At 44.9% G+C, this 16288-nt stretch overlaps 1 protein-coding gene across 1 annotated transcript in view; it reads right to left on the reverse strand.

Annotated features, from left to right (window-relative positions):
- The window catches only part of FIBCD1 (fibrinogen C domain containing 1), a 65221-nt gene extending 49263 nt beyond the window's left edge, over window positions 1–15958 (reverse strand). Inside the window, exon 1 of the mRNA XM_063316106.1 lies at window positions 15887–15958. Coding sequence (XP_063172176.1) covers window positions 15887–15958 — 72 coding nt within the window. The remainder of the gene's footprint in view (window positions 1–15886) is intronic.
- Window positions 15959–16288: the final 330 nt, after the last annotated feature.

Genomic DNA, 16288 nt, shown 5'->3' on the forward strand with positions numbered 1-16288 from the left:
ACCAGCACCTATGATGTTACCCAGTTGGGTAATGAAACATCTGCAAGCAAGCAAGCAAGCTCAGACAGCACGAAAGACTCCATAGTTCAACCCTGAGTTTTACAAAATCTCTTCTATAGAATTTGCAGTTCTTGCTTTCAAAATCTCAGATTGTCAAGCAACAAGTGTTAGGGTGTGGAGAAGAAAGAGACTGGCTTTCAGAGAGGGAGCTAGCCACTTTTAACAAGCGAAGGAGGCATCACGGCTACGGACTTGATCTTGTAAAACAGCCAGATTGATTGGGTTGGGTTAGGTGAGCTGTTGGAAATGATGAAATGGGAGGCAGGATCAGGATATTCTGAGTGAGAGACCACATTTTCAAGAAAGGACAGGAACAATGCGGACAAAAAGCCAGGGATGAGAGAAGCCACTCTCACTGCAAGGGAATAATCTGTCTCTGCTGGATGTCCACCTTCAAGCCCCCTGCAAACTCAGAAGCAAAAAAGAGGGACTGAATCCTTGCTTTGGGCAGATGTTGTCTCCTTTTTGACTGCAGAGGTCAGTAGGGGTGAGAAGAAGACCGAATTTGTCAGTTGTACAGCTGCCTGGATTGAATGCTTGGACCAGGAGTTATAGGCAGACCCAGTACCAAAGGAAAAAAGGGACTGGGTGATGAGAAGAGGGTTCAAGTCCAGCAGATGACTCAATTACTCGCCTATCCTTGAGGTCTCTTTGTCTGACCCTTCCCTTCCCTTCTTATCTTCTGGCCCTTCCTTCCATTGATTTCTAACCAGATTAATGAAGCATTAATTTCTCCCCCAACAAGATTTTTTTTTTTTTGCTTTCCTTCTTTATGTTTGTGGAGCACCATCCACACTTTTGCCATAGCTCTCAATCTCTGGAGCCACCCTCTCCCAGCTTCCTCTCCCTTCCCCTCTGACTGATGAAGCTTCCATTTCTCCCCCAATAGGAATATTTGCTCCTTATTCTTTATTTATCTCCAGAATGTTGGGTTGGGCTTGGTGGAACATTTTTCCTTGGAAGGAAAAGTTCACACATCTGCAATATTTCTCATTCTGTGGACCTCCTCCCTCCCTCCCTTCTTTCCTCCCTCCCTCCCTCCCTCCCTCCCTCCCTCCCTTCCTTCCTTCCTTCCTCCCTTCCTCCCTTCCTCCCTCCCTTCTCTCTCTCCTTCCTTCCTTCCTTCCTCCCTCCCTTCCTCCCTTCCTTCCTTCCTCCCTTCCTCCCTTCCTTCTCTCTCTCCTTCCTTCCCCCCTTCCTTCCTTCCTTCCTAACTCATATCTGCTGAGAAGGTTAGGCCTGCCTCCATCCATCCATCCATCCATCCATCCACCCACCCATTCAGCTACTTCCCGGCAGTGGGCCTGAGTAGGCAATATTTTTCCCAGCCTGTCTCTAGTTGGAAGCAATTGAACGATTCCATTTGGATCGCGCTTGCACAGTGCCAAGCTGCATTATCCGAAGCGGACAAACGAAGTGGTCTATTCCAAGACATTGGCATACACTAAACAACAGAGAGAGAGGCACATTTGGAACGAATTGCTATAATTGAGAAAACATGCCTCTCTCCCACCCTGGAGATGTCAGCAACCTGGAGATTTCTGCCTGCGCTCCCAGCGTTCTTCCCTGCCCAACTTCCAGATGCAAGAACGGGTCTTCGTAAAATGGGGCGCCTTTGTTCATCATCCGTGCTAGGTGTGAGTTAGGCTGCTGTGTTTCTCTGAAGACCCTTTGGGTCTTGCTCTCTCAAAGCAGCGATTTGTGTGGAAACTGAGATGTCAGGCAAAGCGTCACGACTCCCTTCCCAATAGTGCGTGTCTGTTTTCCCTGCTCCCAATAGCTCCCACTGATGCCGTCTTGCGTTGATGTCGAGGTTGGAAACATTTCCCACCTTTTTAATGGGAGCTGTTTTATCTCTGCAAGGTTGCTGCGTTGCTGAGTTTGGACTTAGCTTTTGCTGTTGTTTGTGTGTGTGTGTTTAAGCCTGCAGCACTTTAAATGTTGATTGCATCTTTGATTTGGGATCACCCAGGGAATTTATGCACTCAGCAAAGTTTGTCTGCAAATGCTTAGAAATATAGAGCAGAAGGTTCCTGTAGGATGGACATAGAAAGCTGAGTTCTAGCCTTTTCTTTTACTCATCCACCCAACTATGCCCCATTCCCCTAATCAGCCACATAACACGCTAAGGTTTAGGTAAAAGTCTTGGTGACTTTGTAATACAGGTCCTCGCTTAACAACCACAATTGGGACCAGAATTTTGGTTGCTAAGCAAAGCGGTCATTAAGCAAATCCAACCTGATTTTATGACCATTTTTCTGCCAGCCGTTAAATGAATCACCATGGCTGTTAAGCAAACTATGTGGTCATTAAGTAAATCACGCAGTTCCCCATTGATTTTGCTTGCCAGAAACTGGCCAGGAAGGTGGAAAATGGTGATCATGTGACCACATGATGCTGCAATGGTCATAAATGTGAGCCGGTTGCCAAGTGCCCAGATTGTGATCACATGACCACAGGGACACTGCCATGGTCTTAAGTGTGAGAACTGGTCATAAGTCATTTTTTTAACACCGTTGTAAATCTAAACCATCACTAAATGAATGGTTGTTAAGTGAGGACTACCTGTAACATCCATGTACTTTTCTTGTCAATAATATGGGAGAAATTTGTCATTCCTCTCATCCAGAATATTTTCAGAAGTTAATAGCTCTGGATGGTTTTCTGTCCATGATGAGCCAGGTCCAATTCTGCTTTACTTTTTCAGAGCAGTCAAGAAGAGATTGATTTTTTCTTGTTCAAAGCTTCAGTGTAGCTGTGGTGGATTTTTGATTTCTCCACTTACATTTGAATATCCCTTTATCTTCAGTGCAATGTTTATCTGCCCAAGCCCTCATCTTTTAGTTCAAAATTGAAAGTCCTGCAGGCCTACACACAAACACACAAGCAGAGGCACAGAACAACAAAATCTAAGCCTAGGGGATTGAACCAGAATTGGTTCACAATTCAAACCAATGCAACAGAATAGCTGTGTACATTACGGATAGCGCATTCGAAAAACATGATGAACAGGGTTAATTTGAGAACCAGATTAGGTGTATTGTGTGGACACAGCCAAATCTCTTTGCTGGTGGTGCCCTCTGGTTCACTAGTGGCATCTGTCAGTGTGTGTTGATGGAGAAAGATCTGGTGGTGGAGCTTGGTGAACATGGGGTAGGTAGCAAGTCTACTGTCTTCCTCCTGCCTCCTCTTTTCCCACAAGATGAAGATAATGGCTTTGATGATCAGAATGCTTCTCTTACCACTGTTTTGTCAAGTATCACAACAGATGGTGCCAAATCTACTTGAATAGCATGCACGGAATCCCCAAGCCATTTCCCCAAAGTCAGCTTAATAGGGTCCTCTATTAGATTTATGTAGTACTTACTATTACACTTACGCGGTGGCGCTGCGGGTTAAACCGCTGAGCTGCCGATCGGAAGGTCGGCGGTTTGAAACCGCGCGGCGGGGTGAGCTCCTGTTGCTCGTCCCAGCTCCTGCTCACCTAGCAGTTCGAAAACATGCAAATGTGAGTAGATCAATAGGTACCGCTTCGGCGGGAAGGTAACGGCGTTCCGAGCCGTCATGCTGGCCACATGACCCGGAAGTGTCTATGACAACGCCGGCTCTAAGGCTTAGAAACGGAGATGAGCACCGCCCCCTAGAGTCGGACATGACTGGACTTTACGTCAAGGGAAACCTTTACCTTTACCTTTACTATTTAGTCTTCTAATAGGGTCTTGATGGTTAGATTGACCCTAACCATCAATCTACCAAAATAGCAATATTGAGGACCAGCTTTCTACCACTTCAGTGATGGTTGGATGATGCCATGAAGATGTGGGCCTACTAGCAGGGAAGAGGTGGACAAGCTCAAGGCCACCTGGCAATATCTGGGGCCTCCTGCTAATTCAATGAACATGATGGTCTGCATGGAAGGTCACCGTTGCCTCGCAGTTGTGCTGTCTAAGTTTCCCTAGGAGTCAGATTTGGGCTACAAAGAACAGATGCTCAGGGGTTGCTAGTGTTGAGGTTTTTTTCTCATTTGGCTGTGAACTATGCTTTCATTCACTTGCAAAATATGTCACCTCAAGGTTGACATTAAGAAGAATTGCAGAGCTAGGCAGGAACTGAAAGTGAGGAGCAACGCAAGATATTGAGAGTAGAGCCAGGAATGAAAAGCTTCGAATCAGCCTGGGGTTTGAACCAGAAACCAAGACTCGAGGGCCAATGGTCAAAATCCAGAAACAGGAATGTGAAGTCAGCCATGATGCCAGAGACAAGAACTAAGAAGGAGGATGAAACCTGGAATCAGGACAAGAGGCCAAACCAGGAGTCAGTAGTCAACCTAGCCCAAAGTCAGCCATGGTGCCAGAGACAGGAACTAAGAAGCAGGGTGAACCATGGAATGAAGAGGCAACCCAACCAAACTGAAGGTACCAACTCATGAAATCATGCATACTGCTAAATAGGCAAGCTTAAGGCAACCACATTTTCTAACCCGCTGCTATTTTGCTTTTCCAACAGTGCTCCAGACTGACCAAAGAAGTGGTTGCTGTTGGAATGCTTCTGCCCTTGGTAGATACAGAAAGAGAGCCTGTATCTCACCTACGTTGCAAGGTAAGCCATCATGGTGGAAGGATGGGGCAGCCAAATGGGTCTTTAAGGAGCTGTCCTGCAAACCAGCAACTAGCAAACCAATTATCCCCTTGTTTTGAGAATGTTGCTTCTAACCCCTTCTTGAACATCCTATTCATAGAGATACTTTTATGTTTTTTCTCAGGTAGAAAAGGAAGCCCTGAGCTTTCTGCAATGTCCATATGGGTGGCAACCACAAGCCATAGCATTCCCAGGCTTCTTAGCCAAAGGTTAAGTGGTGATCCAGCATTTTCAGAAAAGGCTGTTTCAGGCCATGCAAACTCTACGTGTTTCCCCAACGTTTGGGCTGCATCAGTGCTATGAGCTTCTTGGGATGAAGAGAGATGTAAATCTTTTAAGCATCATGATGTCATGTTCACTGTTTCAATGTGCACTGTACATCGTAACGTTTCACATGCCATGGCGCTGACGCGCGTTTCTGTTTGGGAGGGAGCTGCTGTGAGATCTTGTGCCAAGCTCTGTATCTGTCCTAACAGCCAGGAAACACGCTGAGACAAGGAACTGGTCTCTAATATTTATTGCTAGTACTTAACAAGAATCCTAACAAACTGAAGAAGCGTGGGAAAACCCAGACATATAACCCCCAAGGGTTAAGGCGGTCCCGATCTGTCTCTCTTTGAATGGCTGAACAATTCCTCAGTGCTACACATGCGCTTGACAGTCTGGGTGGGAGCCCCCTGCTCGCCATCCTTACTCATGACAGTATCTATGTTCATTTCAATGGAATGGGTTTGGGTTATGTGCTCTGCTCAAGGACTTTTCCCGCAGGCCATCAGAAGCCGTTAGGAGCACCTGGGATTGTGAGCCTGGGAAGATTCTACGGGGGGAGGGATCTCATTTGCACGGAGGGTTTTTCGTTTGCATTTGGCGCGCTTTCATCATTCTCAGCTTTCTTTGTGATCCTGCACACTATTCTTTAATAAATCAGATATCTTTGCATTCCTGCTCATGAGTCTGAGAGTGTTTTAGAATAGGCATTCATTACACATGACCTTATTGGCAAGTTCTTATTCAATATTTGAATAGCTTTCTGTCCATGCTTAATCTTCTTTTCTATAAGCCGAACACACTTTGCTTGCTTTCAGCCCTGTCGCTCCAGGATTTGTCAGCTTGTTCCTCTGTTCCGTGGCTTTCAGACTTGAATCTGTTCCCAGATGTGTCAATATCCTCACCGAACTGAGATAAGCAAGGTTGGACCACCTTCTTCAAAGGCCCAAGGCAGGAGGAGAGAGGCTGCCGCCTCCAGAGCCCTGTTCCCATTATTGGACGGTTATTTGATGGTTATTTGAACAAAAGGCAATTTCACATACTCAAGGAGTTGTTTCTTATTTTCCTTGATCAGAAGATGCTAAGCAATTCTAAGAATGTTTCCACCGAAGTCCACTCTGTCAAAATCAATTGGGCTTTAACTTTGGTGGAAATAATTTTCGGATGGAAGCATCCATGTGGAATATACCAATAACTCTCTCCCTCATGGGTGGAATGCCCTGGATCACCTTTGTCTAACTAGAAATAACCCTTCATGGGGCTTCAGCCTCTCATTCCAGGTGGGACCTAGGCTCTGCCGTTAAGCAGAGGGATTGAAGGTCTGGATGAGCAGCCAGTTAGCTATTTAATATAATATTGTAACTCACTGCCAAGGATAGGAGGAAATTAAAGGTAGCATTTGTGGATGGTGTGACAGATCGACAGCACCATCTTACATTGTCTTGTGGTTTCCAAAATTTGATACATCTCCCTCTGTCCTAACAGCCAGGAAACACACTGAGACAAGGAACTGGTCTCTAATGTTTATTGCTAGTACTTAACAGGAATCCTAACAAACTGAAGAAGCGTGGGAAAACCCAGACATATAAACCCCAAAGGTTAAGGCAGTCCCGATCTGTGTCTCTTGGAATGGCTGAACAATTCATCAGTGCTACGCATGCTCTTGACAGTCTGGATGGGAGCCCCCTGCTCGCCATCCTTACTCATGACACCCTCCCTCCCTTCTTTCCTTCCTCTCTCTCCATTTCTTCCACCTTCCTCTCCTTCCTTCCTTCCTTCCTTCCTTCCTTCCTTCCTTCCTTCCTGTCTCTCAATCTCTCTTTTTCAGCCTTCCATATTTTCTCTCTCTCTCTCCATCCATCCATCCATCCATCCATCCATCCATCCATCCATCTTGCCTAGTCTTTGGAAGGGAGAATCCATGCTTTTGCGATATCTAGTGACCACTTTCATTCATTCCCCAATTCTGGTTAAGCCACTTCTGGATTATTTAGCAGGATACTATCCCAACCACTGGAAAAGAAGAGGCAGTCTAAAATAGAGTAAGGTATCTTTGACAATGTGCCCCTTCCCTGTCTATAAGGGCCACAGTGCTCAGTTTTACCAACCAACTGAAAAAAAAATGCTGGGCATTGTAACCCCACGCCATTAGAGGGTGCTGTTGTGTGGCACTTGCAATGGGCTTTCAGGACTGTGTTTGTCTATCTGGCATTAGAAGGTCTCCATGTGCTGCTGTTGTGCAAGATAATTGCTTCCTGGCATCTCCCATTAAGTATCCCACTGGGCTGGGTTTCTGCAACACAAACTTAGCTGCAGAAAGACAGAACTAAGACTAAGACGCATCAGTGTTCCATAGCATGTTCTCCCAATGAAGCTCCTGAGCCTAACTGACCTGCTTAAACGTGTTGCATGAAGCCAGCTGAAAGGTTAAGATCTTAAGGACTGGTAGTTCCATTTATTTGGGTTGAAGCAAGGATTTGTGTTCTCATATGCCCTGAAGACCAAATCAAAGCATTGCACAATCCTAAGAGCCACACCTTCATTATTTACATGGTCGTCTTCTGGAATAATGAGCTTGAAGGTCCCATCTAGATAAACAATGGACAGTTGCTTTAAGTAACACGGACTTAGTTTCTGTGGTCTGACATTGAGCTAAATGCTGTTTTAAAAATTGCTTTGTGTACATGGGGACCTTCAGAGAATGCATAATAAGTACTGGTTGCAATGGCCTTGCTGCGTGAGATGCAGCTCAGCAGGAGCTGGGATGTTAACTCATATAGTCTGGTCTTGTCCTCATATTGCCAGCTTTGGACCCGTAATCAACAGGATTGTTAATGTGATTGAGCTAAATCAGTGCATATGTTCTTCTTGGCTATATCCCTAATATTTAAAAACATTGTGGACTTTCTGGTCATGGGGGATAAGTCCAGGAATTATATCATAGGAAGGAGAACTCTACACTTGCTTTGCAAAAATGGGTTGTTGATATGCATTACATGTCAACACTACAATTAGTTGTGGTCTTTTTTGTGTATGTAATAAAAGGGCAAGGAAGGAGGCTTCCAATCAGAGAGAGAGAGTGTGTGTGTGTGTGTGTACAGACACACACAAACTTGCTGTTCTATTTAATTTTGAGGTTATGTATTGTTGTTACAGTTTTATTTGTAATTGTTTGCTTGCGGTATCCTCAGGGGCTACTAGGATCCTTGCATAATATCCTTCAGTCACCCTGTAGAAAACTTTTTTTAATTTTCCTGTGTTATTTATATGCAGTTTTTGTCCTGTGCCCTGTCTCAAGTTTTTCGTAATTTTCTGTCTTGCAGCTGATTTTTTTTTTTGCTCTCTTCTCTTCCCTCTCCTTGTTTTTTTTTTTTCTCTCTCTCCCTCTCTCTCTGTGGTATTTACATTTTAATTGTTTTCTTTGAAGAAACCAGCCTGGGAATGTAATCGACGGGTGCCATAAAATATCTGTAAATAATGAGGAAGAAGCAGATTTTTCTAAGATGGAAAATTATTTTCAGACCTTTCTACCTTGCCTTCCACGGTCATCATGGGCCTTGAACCCACAGCTTTCTCCTGATGAGAACCTTACAAAGATGAAGCAGCACCACTGATTGGTTCCTTGTAAAAATGTCCTCAGGTTAGAAGAATCCATTCCAGTTAAAATAGCCAGGGCCCTTTTAAGTCCAGATCATTGTAACGCAGGTTATTGTTGAATCTTTACTCAAAAATTAATTTGTTCGGAAGCTTCCATTGTGTACTTTATCTCTCTGGCATATACACCCACAGAGGGATACTTAAACACACAACCTTTCTGCTTTCTTTCTCTCCTTTTAATAGTAATTTTATTAAAATTACAACAATAAAGAACTAATACAAACTAAAAAAAAGTAAAAGAAAAAATAGAAGGTGCAGAAAAGAAAAAAGAAAAAATAAGAATATAGTAAAGAAAAAGACAAAATATATAAAGAAATGACTTCTCCCTTCATCACAACAAATAAAAACAATTTTAGTAATTTATCACCTTCTCTTAAAATATAACAAATGATCTCTTCTTCCTGTATCTCATCTCTTATCTATAAACAAATCCTTAAAGCCTTGGCATTTCAGTCCTGATCAGCAAAAGTCCATTAAGGGTTACCAGAGATAAGCACATATCTATTTTAACCTTGATCAAATAAACCAACTTTATATTCCTTCCTTTTACTTTTAGCAGTCTTGATCTTTAGTCCCTTCCAATAATGTCCTAAAACTTGATTTCTTTTCATTTTTTCTTTGTCCCTTCATGCAAAATTCTTCAAAGCTTTAACAAGCCTCTTTTGTAAATCCAATATAGGAAGATTATCCAGGTCACTCTCTTGGTTTGTTATTTGTACATCCCTTTTAATTATTATTTAATTATTAAGACATCAGCCAGTTTCTTTTGTATGTCCAGTGTGGCATCTTTTTCCATATCATTTCTGTGGCTTGTCATTTTTAAATCCACTTTCAGATCAGTCTCAGTCTTGTCTGGTAAAACTTGTTCCTCTTCCAAAATACCTTTTAAGCACAGTCTATCTATAGAGGCAGACATTGTTCATCTTTCTGCTTTCTTTCTCAAAGGAACGGTGGTTGTGCTTTATCTCTAATGGGAATACCAAGACTTTAGTTCATTTCCATAATCTTGTGTGAGCTGCTGCTTCGTCACATTCCCAGCAAAGATTTTACTCTACATAGCACTGTTAAGCTTGGGGAAAAGATTTCTGGCACAGTCTCAAGAATCTGGATACTCTTCTAACAAGGGAAAGAATAACTCAGTTGGCTGTGAAAGGCACTTTCAAGCAAGACAGTGTTGTCTTCTGAAAGAGCCTTCATGTGCCTGAACAGATCCAAAAAACCCTGGTGCACCTTTTACATGGTCTGGAAGGAAGGATCAGACACAGACCCTATTGGCTGCAGCTTGTGACGTTACCAAGCCAGATTTCTGTCTCTAAGACCAAATGAGTTTAGCCCCCAACCCCCATTCTTGGAGACTGCCTGGACAAGTCCCTGCAGTTTTCTTGGCAAGATTTTTCAGACATGGTTTGCCATGGCCTCCTTCCTATGGCTGAGAGAGAGAGAGGGACTGGCCCAAGGTCACCCAGCTGGCTTCGTGCCTAAGGCAGGACTAGAACTCCCAGACTCCCAGTTTTTAGCCTGGTGCCTTAGCCAGGATGCCAAACTGGCTCTTAGTCCCTTTTAAAAGTATTTAATTTTTTAAAAATTCATTGCAACGGGAAGGGTGGATGAGTTGCTTCTGGCTCCTACCCACAAGAGGTTGTGAGCCTGTTTTTTCAAAGGACATGGTGTTCCTCTCCAAGCTCCTGTTTCCTGATATTATTTTGTTCTCCCAGAGAAGTAAGATACTGAATCCCATCCTCCTTCCAGATTCCATCTCTGCTAAAAATCCAGTGAAGGAGCCAAGGAGCTGGACCATTCCTTTGCCTGCCCGAAGTACCAATATTGTGGTGTTCACCCAACAGGTTTAATAAGAGTTGATTGAATAAACCACAGCTATTTAAGTGCACACAATACACTAAACCATAAAAATGGGGAGGGTAGATCACAGCTGGTCTGGCTCAAAATATTGATTGAGAAAATCAGTCCTGCAGATCAGGGCATCCAAACTGAATCACTGAAGGAAGTCAGCCTGATTCAGGCTTTCGAAATGATTTAGAGCAAATGCAGTTGTATATGTGCAAAAGCAGTCTGGATACTCTGAAAAAATCCAATGCTTCAAGGCACTCCCTTTAATTCAGAAAACCAGTTCAGGGTTCCGACTGAACCTCTCCCAGTCAAGCCACTGCACAGCCCTGATAAATGGCAAGAAATGCACTAAGATAGAAGCCAGCTGACCACATTCAAGGTTAGTAAGTTGTATGAACATGGCCAACTGCTAGTTGCATTGTCAGAATTACCAACTAGCTAGTGAAAACATGCTTTTCTCTTCTGATGTAATCACTTGTCTTAAGTGGAAAAAGCCAATAGATTGGTGAGAGATAAATAGGCAATTCTCGTTGGGACATTCGCTGTCCAAGGTGCTGATCCGCTCCCTGTCCAAGGTGCTGAATGGTTCTGCTCATTTCTAGCAGACAGTTCTATCAAATGTAGACAGCGTTAGCTCAAATATTTATCTTAAACTGTTTGGATAGCTTTGAGTTTACCTTGTCTACTGGTGACCACCAAGCCACTAGTTGGGGCAAATTGGGCAGAAAAGGATACGGGCAGGCTTGTGGTTTTCTGTGTTTCCATCCCTAAAGCCTCTGTGCCTGTCCATTCTTTCCCATCTGAAAAAGTCCCATGGGAAATATGCACAAAGATGGAAAGATTCAGCACTACCCCCAATGGAGGAATGGTTGGTGAAGATGATGGAACTTGCTGAGACGGCTAAGTTGACTTCTTTGATCAGAGAAAAGGCAATATCTACATTTATTGCTGACTGGAAACCCTTTGCAGACTTTTTGTGTGAAACGGGAAAAAATGAACTTATGATTTATGGTGTTGATGATTAGATAGGATAGATTATGGAAAGAAGAGAGCTAAGTTGTAACCACGGAGTAAGAGGTAAATTTATAATTGTACTTATAACTGCTGTAAACAAGACTGGAAGCTACTGTACTTCTTTATATCTTTCTTTTCTATTTTTATTTTACTTCCCCCACACCTTTCTTGCACCTTTAGCTTTCTCTTGTATTTATTTCTTTTTCTTTTCTTTTTCTTACTTTATAATAGTTTTATTTTTTTATCTTTCTTTTAAACCATCTTTAATAAAAAAAATTACACACACACACACACACACATAGTCCCTCATGACTAAAATGGCTTCTCCTTTAAAAGGAATTAACAAATGCTTGTTAAATCAGAACAATGGAAAAAATGTAAGATATTGGACAGTAGAGACCACCACACCTCCGTTATTCCAGGAACACTTCCTACTTGACCCCCAACCTTTCTTTCTCCTTCTTTCCTCCAGGAAAATGGAATCACTTTCCCAGCTATAGAAACATTCCCTTCCCTTCCCACAAAGATTTCGAAAATTAGAACTTAACTCTAGAAGGTTTTTCTCCTCCCCACATTATTAGTAAGAATTAGATGGAACAATTTAATCAACAACATTTACAAGGTAGCAGGTCTGCCAGCCCTGTTTTCTTTGTCTGGTGATGCAGTTGACCAATTTTAGACTCCCGACTTAATAGCCTTGAAGAATTCCATTTTCTTTAGATGAGTGGACTAACTTCAATGTTCAGTAAGAGCTGCTTTGCATGGAACAGTTCCTCTGTTCAGCCTTGGCATTTCCAGGTAGGGTAGGGAAAAATCTGCCTGAAACCCTGGAGAAGCATAATGCTCATCAGGTTATGAGGATATAACTGTGTGCCTGGAGAGTGTGAACTGAGTAACCACATCTGTTATCTCACCTCCTTGGAGGAAAAACATATTCTAAATACAAATAGCAAAATTTCTGACTGTTTCTGTCCAATCTTTCTATTTGATCTGATTCCCTAATTCTCATTCTGGTAGATTTCCACTTCAGATCACTGGATGCCCCAAATAAAATACTTAGTTATACTGTCTGTTAGTAACATATGGCTGCGAGAGCTGGACCATAAGGAAGGCTGAGAGAAGGAAGATCGATGCTTTTGGACTGTGGTGTTGGAGGAAAATTCTGAGAGTGCCTTGGACTGCAAGAAGATCCAACCAGTCCATCCTCCAGGAAATAAGCCAGACTGCTCACTTGAGGGAACGATATTAAAGGCAAAACTGAAATACTCTGGCCACATAATGAGAAGACAGGACACCCTGGAGAAGATGCTGATGCTAGGGAGAGTGGAGGGCAAAAGGAAGAGGAGCCGACCAAGGGCAAGGTGGATGGATGATATTCTAGAGGTGACGGACTCGTCCCTGGGGGAGCTGGGGGTGTTGACGACCGACAGGAAGCTCTGGCGTGGGCTGGTCCATGAAGTCACAAAGAGTCGGAAGCGACTGAACGAATGACCAACAAATACTCTCTGTAATTATAAGGAGGGGCTCAAGTGGAGCTTGGCACCAACAATCTCTGGAAATTCTCCACCCAATTTGTGGGCAGAGAAGGTGGATGAACCCTTTCTTCAAGGGGGGAAGTTCTCCATCCACTCGGGAAAGGCAGCTTCCCCCCTTGGCAGGGACAGAAGCACCCACATGGCAAATTCCCAATGGGAGCAGTTCCCTCTTGAGGTCTTCTGACAAAGAGATGCTTGAGAAAAGGTGGTGCCATGAAAGATCAGACTGGCACCCCCAGCCCCTTGCCACATTGCAGTGCATGGACACCATACTGCTGCCGAGAGCATTTCTCTAACATTTTCCTTGGAACAAATATCAACTTCCCATTTATCAGCTCATGGAGGACAGCAAAACACTCAAGATGACTTCCTTGCCTGGAACTAGCTCAGCCTCTTCAGAAAGTCCTATACATGCCGTGTTCAAATGAATAAGCCTTCCTAGTCCTTGGATTCATCTCTGATGGCCTGAGAAGGACTTCTGGACCAGGCTGGTACTCTGTTGCCGCTTCAACCGGCTATCTAAGAGAACTTCTGGGTGAAGGTCACGTCCCACGGTGGGCCTGATATGAACTTCTTTTTCCCACATTTCCAGATTCTTTACTAGATAGTAGGCTATCCTCATGCTATCTTCTTTTCCCAGATGCCCAATTTTTCTAGGATCTGGGTTTTATGTTCAAGGACGTGGTGCCCACTTGTCTTTGGAAGAGTCAAATGACGTCTGAAATGGCCGCCTGCTTTCTGCCCCAAGGGCTCCGTGCCACTCAGACAAGGCACACAGAGGTTTCATTCTCAGAACCTCTCTTTTGTGTGTCTCTTCCCATACATTGAAAAAAAACTCAGCAAAATAAGACATTTCCCCACTCAGTGGTGCTGCTGCATGTTTTGCAGGCATGTAATAGGTGCATGTTTTCCATTTCCCCACTCCCTATACAAAGATAAGCCCTAACATACTGGAGCGTATCCATGGCTTCCAGGAAGAATCCCATTTTCTGCCATCTATTGGACCCTAAACTCACCCCTGGGTTGGCACAACATGCTAAGGGTGCAAACAAGGTTGGCTGGTTTATGTCTAGTCACGCAAGGAGATTCTCTGATTCCAGCACACAGTCAAAACATGCCCTAAGTGTCCACACCACTTCTTTTTGAGTTGCACACCCTCTTCTACACCTGTACAATGGTGTGGGCATGCTTCCCATGCATCTTAGGAGGAGGACAATGTTAACAGCACAGCGCAAAGAATATAGACCCATTTTAAAAGGTTCTTTGCCAACTGAGTGTGGCCTTATGGAGGTACATATTTTATTTCTGCACCACCTGCCAGAATCTGGCACATGTTTGCATTTCCCCACTTGGATTTATTCTCTTGGCTTTACAAGGCAATGCAAGCAGGTTCTTGACTAGGAATCTGCTATTTGCTGGTGGGGGTCTGTGCACAACTTTGAGTGTGTGACACAACATCTGTGCATGGGTGCATTAGGCACACCAGTACCAGTGTCTTGCTCATGTCTGTAGGTTGCCTGACAATGAAGTTATCTGCTGATTAGTAACCTGTATTGTAGACACACACCTTAGCCAGAGAGTTGGGTACACTTTCCTACGGAGGAGCAAAGTTACAAGCAGAAACATCTTCGACAGCTGCTGTTTCAGCCAGAGGACCAATGCATACATGTGCAATGCATACATGCTCAGAGGTGAGGCAAAAATTCAAGGAATGATCCTGTCCTACCCCATCTCCAAGAGACCTGTCTCTTGGAGATGAGGTGGGATGAATGGGTGAATGAATGCTTCACCTGAAGTAGCAGGTGAACGGGTCCAGTGCAGAAGATCCAGATGAAGACGTTAGTCTTTCCAAGGTAGTCAACTATGCTTTTGAAACAGATGTGGGGGAGGAACTGGCAAACAATAGACTTCAGCTAGCTGGCATTTGGGTTCCTGCCCCCTCCCCCGAGTTGCCTGCGTCCTAGCCTTGCTGCCCGAGAAAACGAGATGACATTCTGCCTGTAAATAAATAAACTAAATAATTCAAGGCGAATTTGCCAACTGTCAGCCACACAGGTTCCCAGCCGGTCCCTCGGGGAGAGGGGAGGGAAAGGCTGTGCGTAAGCCAGCCCAACTCTTACAAAAGGGGTGGGGATGGGGGGAGGGAACAGAGGAACAAGGTGACCAGGGGCTGTTTTCCACCCAACCCTCTCCTTGGCTTTCCGGAGCCTTCCTTCTGTGAATGCACACCTGTTTCCACAGCGCTGGGGGCTATGCACCTATGCCCTCCCCTGCCCCCTCTGCCCCGCCCCCGGCAAATTCCTAGATCCTCCTCTGCTCCAATGGGCAGGAAAAAGCTGAGAAAGGAAAGCGCCTCGCGTCCTTCGGGGAGCGAGAGGGTCGCCATCCTCAAGCGCGCGCCTAGTTTTGGATTTTAGGTTTAATTGCCCCCACCGCCATCCCACTGCAGGAAGGCAGAGAAGACGGGCGGCATCAACAGGAGGCTGAAAAGTTTTAAGGGAGGGGTGGGGGTGGGAGGACTCGCCTGTTCTTTCTTTAAAAGTCCCAGCCTTTAAAATAGCGCTTTTTGCTTTCCACCTTCACAATCAAGAATGGTAAATATTACAAACCGCCCCCCTTCAACACTTCTCCAGCAGGTGGGATTCTCTCCTCCCCAACAGAAAGCCCCACACATTAACCAGATAGATGGCCGGGTGAAGGGCAACTCATCCAGATGTTGAAAAATGCATCGGATTCCACCTTTCCAGCTTGGGTGCCTTCCTGCACCAGCTCCATGCTCCGTGGTGGCTCAGCGCCTTTCTCTTTCCTCCTTCCTCCCCCCCCCCCCACCCCACCCCAAATCCCTCTCTCTTCCCGAGAAAGCATACCTGAGATTTTTCCTGCGGTCCATCTTCCAGCTGCGCCGCTCTCCCCACATTTTTCCAGCGTTCGTTGCCCATCTTCTGGATAAAAGGGGGTCCGGGGTGGGCAGAGAAGACAACGCTCCCGCCGGGGGTCTCCCTCTGCCCGGCTCCGAGGGGTCCCCGAGAGGCGGATGGCGAGAAACAACAGGGAGGCCAGGAGTTTCTGAATGGGGAGACAGTGAAAGAAGGAAGGGGATAGTCGGGGGGGGGGGTTCCCCAAACCGGCGGGGGGAGGCTGAATCCAGAGCCAGCTGCCAAGCTTTGAAGGCAACGGGTCCCTTAGCCTAGCAGCTTTCCTGAGCGCTGGCTCTCTGTCACCATCCTCTTCTCTCCCGTGCAGATGGGGAGGGGGCAGTGGGAGTGGGG

Source organism: Candoia aspera, chromosome 16, assembly GCF_035149785.1.
Source record: "Candoia aspera isolate rCanAsp1 chromosome 16, rCanAsp1.hap2, whole genome shotgun sequence".
Taxonomy (NCBI): domain Eukaryota; kingdom Metazoa; phylum Chordata; class Lepidosauria; order Squamata; family Boidae; genus Candoia; species Candoia aspera.